The 3,869-nt window shown below is 36.5% G+C and overlaps 1 protein-coding gene across 1 annotated transcript in view; it reads right to left on the reverse strand.

Moving 5' to 3' along the window:
- LOC106877063 (inositol monophosphatase 2) overlaps positions 1-1,256 on the reverse strand; it is a 12,709-nt gene extending 11,453 nt beyond the window's left edge. The window contains exons 1-2 of the mRNA XM_052974970.1: positions 1,033-1,256; positions 189-401 (exon numbers count right to left, since the gene is read on the reverse strand). Coding sequence (XP_052830930.1) covers positions 189-332 — 144 coding nt within the window. The 5' untranslated portion in view covers positions 333-401; positions 1,033-1,256. The remainder of the gene's footprint in view (positions 1-188; positions 402-1,032) is intronic.
- Positions 1,257-3,869: the final 2,613 nt, after the last annotated feature.

Genomic DNA, 3,869 nt, shown 5'->3' on the forward strand with positions numbered 1-3,869 from the left:
TATATATATATATATATATATATATATATATATATATATACACAGTCATATATACAATTCTGCCTTACCATAACTAACGGACTACTCCCTCGGAACATTTCATAGCAGGTTAAAACATCAACTCTTATATACATGTGTGTGTGTGAAAAGACAGTTAAATACGTTAATATCAAGTGGCGTTTTCTTACCTTTCCTGCTTTTTTAGTTAGTTCCAGTGTAAAGACAAATATGTCATCGATCGATTCATTCATTTCCCATCCGACAGAATCATTGAGGCTTTCAAAAAGAATCTCAGGAGTTTCTCCAACTTGACAATCAACAACAACGGCCATAGCTGAGCTTTTTGTTATTGTGTTCGTTTCTATGTTTGGTTATCTTATGATATATTTTGTTATCTTCGTCTACAATGTGCAAAATAAAAGGAGGAAATATTTATGCATTTGGTATAAGCCGAAAATGAATAAATTATTTGATATTTGATAGTGTTACATGTTATTAAACGTGCGCGGCCACCATACAAAACTTGGTTTCATTATATATATATATATATATATATATACACACACACACACACACACACTTTCCTTTAAAAATATATATATATTGATATTATCTTGGTTGAAAAACTTCGATAATGCAAATAAGTTAATAGTTACCAGGGTAACAAAAATCACACAAAAACTGGGATATTATACCCGGTTAAGAGGTAGAGATTCCATGTTAAAGTTATGTGTTTTGAGTTGATATAAAGAATAATAATAAATGGAGCAAAACGCATATAATCAATAAGTTCTTTTAATTCCTACATGTTTCAAAAATTATATGCACACCTTTAAATATATATATATATATATATATATATGTAAAGAAAATAAGAAAATGGAGATATAACATTTAATAAAAATTTATTATATACAAAAATCAAGCATGCTCCGTTACAGGTGTTTCAATTAGGCTTAATAGATTAAATAGTAATTAATAAAATCATTATATTAGGCAGAATCTCTTCAGAGTGTTGGAAAAAAGATATACCGTTAGTTTTTTAAGTGTTGTATTTTAGAATCATCACAGCAGACTGGGTGTTATATTATGGTTGATATTGGTATATGCCCGGATTGATGGGTTATAGGTTATTTTAGTGGGTAATGGATAATATGTGAATATAATTAAGGTAATAATGAGTAAATAAACGGAGGTTGAATAGTAAATTACAGTGAATAAGAGTATCATATGAAAGAGGAGATAAAATAAATAGTTAGGTAAGTTGTTTATAAAACTGAGGGTAGGCTCACGTGACACTATCTAAGCTTCAACTGACCAACGGAGGGAAAGGACGCGTAGTTTTTCGCCCTGAAAATATGGAAGACAACGTTGACTTTGGTGGAATTTGAACTCGGAACGCAAAACTGAAAGAAAGTCCGCTAAGCATTTTGTCCGTAAGGGTAACGATTCTGCCAGCTCGCCACCATATGTCTCAATAAAATAATTACCAATTAAGCACGGGATATAAACTCAAATGACCGAGTCACTTCTGGAAATAAAAAGCCCCTGCACTAATATAAGAAATTATTGTCCCGTATCTTCATATTACTTAAGAATGGATCTTTCAATAAGTGTGTGACATATTCTTGGCAACGACGTCACTTAATTCCCTTACCAAGCTTTCATTTAACAGCAGTTTGTTTTCGTAAAATATATAATAAAGCACCAAATGTTCTTTATTTGTTGTCGTCTTTGCGTACCTATGTGAGAGTATGTGCGTGAGAGAGAGAGAGAGAGAGAGAGAGAGAAAGAAAGAAAGAGAGGGGAGAGAAAGAGAGAGATTGGTGGGTTATAGTTTATGGAGACATTACAAGTAAAAGGTGCCAACTTGTTTCAAACGACCATTTATTATATTTCTATATATTTTATTTTAGTTTTTTTTTTCTATCTTGGCACCTAACAATCGTACTATAATTATGCAACAGGAAGAAAATGTAACGTGTCAAATTACTGCTTCTTAAAAGAAATTCGGCTAATTGGTTGCTCATTGGACAGTTCTTGTCAACAACTTTTGATTGCAGTACGAAGAGAGGAGCAATGACAACTAGTAAACTATAATAGATAATTCGAAATGTTTTGATAGTACAACAGCAGTAAAAGAAACGAGAGACGAGTAGAATTTAATTCACTTTCGTTTTATGTATTGTGTTCAAATGTACCGAAATCGACAATGCGTGTCATCATTTTGGGTTGATGACAAGTGAGGTGGCGGTGGCAGCGAAGGAGAGGGTCGACAAATTAATTAGCAATGATACACAGAAGAGAGTGCTAGCGTCAGAGACGATAGTGGGGTTTCGTCGGTTCGTGTCATGTCACCATTTCTATTGCGTCGCTTGTGTTGCTGCATCCATGGTCAGTACACTTAAACAGCTGTCTATAGCCAAGTTCACATAGCTCTATGGTACCTCGAGTTGAACACTAAAATCAAAGATTACACTGTGTAACACGATTTTTGTCCTTGGATAGTAACTGCTATTTCCTATTTGCTTACCCCTAAAAAAGTATGTAAAATGGCTAATATTTCCATCAAACTTCGCTTTTGTTACATTTATTCAGATATAAGCGCAGGAATGGCTGTGTGGTAAGTAGTTTGCTTACCATCCACATGGTTCCGGGTTCAGTCCCACTGCGTGGCACCTTCGGCAAGTGTCTTCTACTATAGACTCGGGCCGACCAAAGCCTTGTGAGTGGATTTGGTAGACGAAACTGAAAGAAGCTCGTTGTATATATATATATGTATGTATATATATATTGGTGTGTGTATGTGTTTGTCCCTCCTAACATCGCTTGACAACCGATGCTGGTGTGTTTACGTCCTCGTAAATTAGCGGTTCGGCAAAAGTGACCGATAGAATAAGTACTAGGCTTCCAAAGAATAAGTCCTGGGGTCGATTTGCTCGACTAAAGGCGGTGCTCCAGCATAGCCGCAGTCAAATGACTGAAACAAGTAAAAGAGTAAAAAGAGAAAAGAGAGTATCCCTAATATTCCCTAAAATGGTTATGATTCTCCCCCACTACTCCTGTTCATGATCAGAGATGTACATATTATCAGCCACTACAGGACATGCTCAAGTGGTAACGGTCAAGCAACTGACAATCAAGTCAGTATTAAGCAGAAGATTTGCTATAACGATATTTCTGCTTCAGCAACTCAGCACAGAATCTGTCTGAAATGTAATGGGTGGTGGGGCGGGAAATAGGTCAGTTTCGAAACACTGATGTCCAGCTTACTAGAAATTTCCTTTGATTTCTAGATAGAGGTAAAATAGGAAATAACACTTACTGACCAAAGACCAAAGAGAAATAAAACTTTTGTTCGTGTTATTTCATTTGCGTCGTCCAGTGCTGAGTTCATGTCAGAGATGAGTCTAGGAGAGAGCCGAGTCCAAGTTACGACTGAGTTCAAGATAATATTGAGTTCTAGTTAGAGTTGAGGTCATGGAAAATGCGATGGAAGACCCTTTGTATTACTTTCTTTACTTCAATTAGAATATGAAGTAAGACAGGGTTTTCAGTTTCATTGTTTTGATCCAAGTAAGGAATGTTGTTGGCACTCCGTCGCTTACGACATCGAGGGTTCCAGTTGATCCGATCAACGGAACAGTCTGCTCGTGAAATTAACGTGCAAGTGGATGTGCACTCCACAGACACGTGTACCCTTAACGTAGTTCTCGGGGATATTCAGCGTGACACAGAGTGTGACAAGGCTGACCCTTTGAATTACAGGCACAATAGAAACAGGAAGTAAGAGTGAGAGAAAGTTGTGGTGGAAGAGTACAGCAGGGTTCGCCACCATCCCCTGCCGGAGCCTCGCGGAGCTTTAGGTG

This window comes from Octopus bimaculoides, chromosome 20 (assembly GCF_001194135.2).
Source record: "Octopus bimaculoides isolate UCB-OBI-ISO-001 chromosome 20, ASM119413v2, whole genome shotgun sequence".
NCBI classification, from domain to species: domain Eukaryota; kingdom Metazoa; phylum Mollusca; class Cephalopoda; order Octopoda; family Octopodidae; genus Octopus; species Octopus bimaculoides.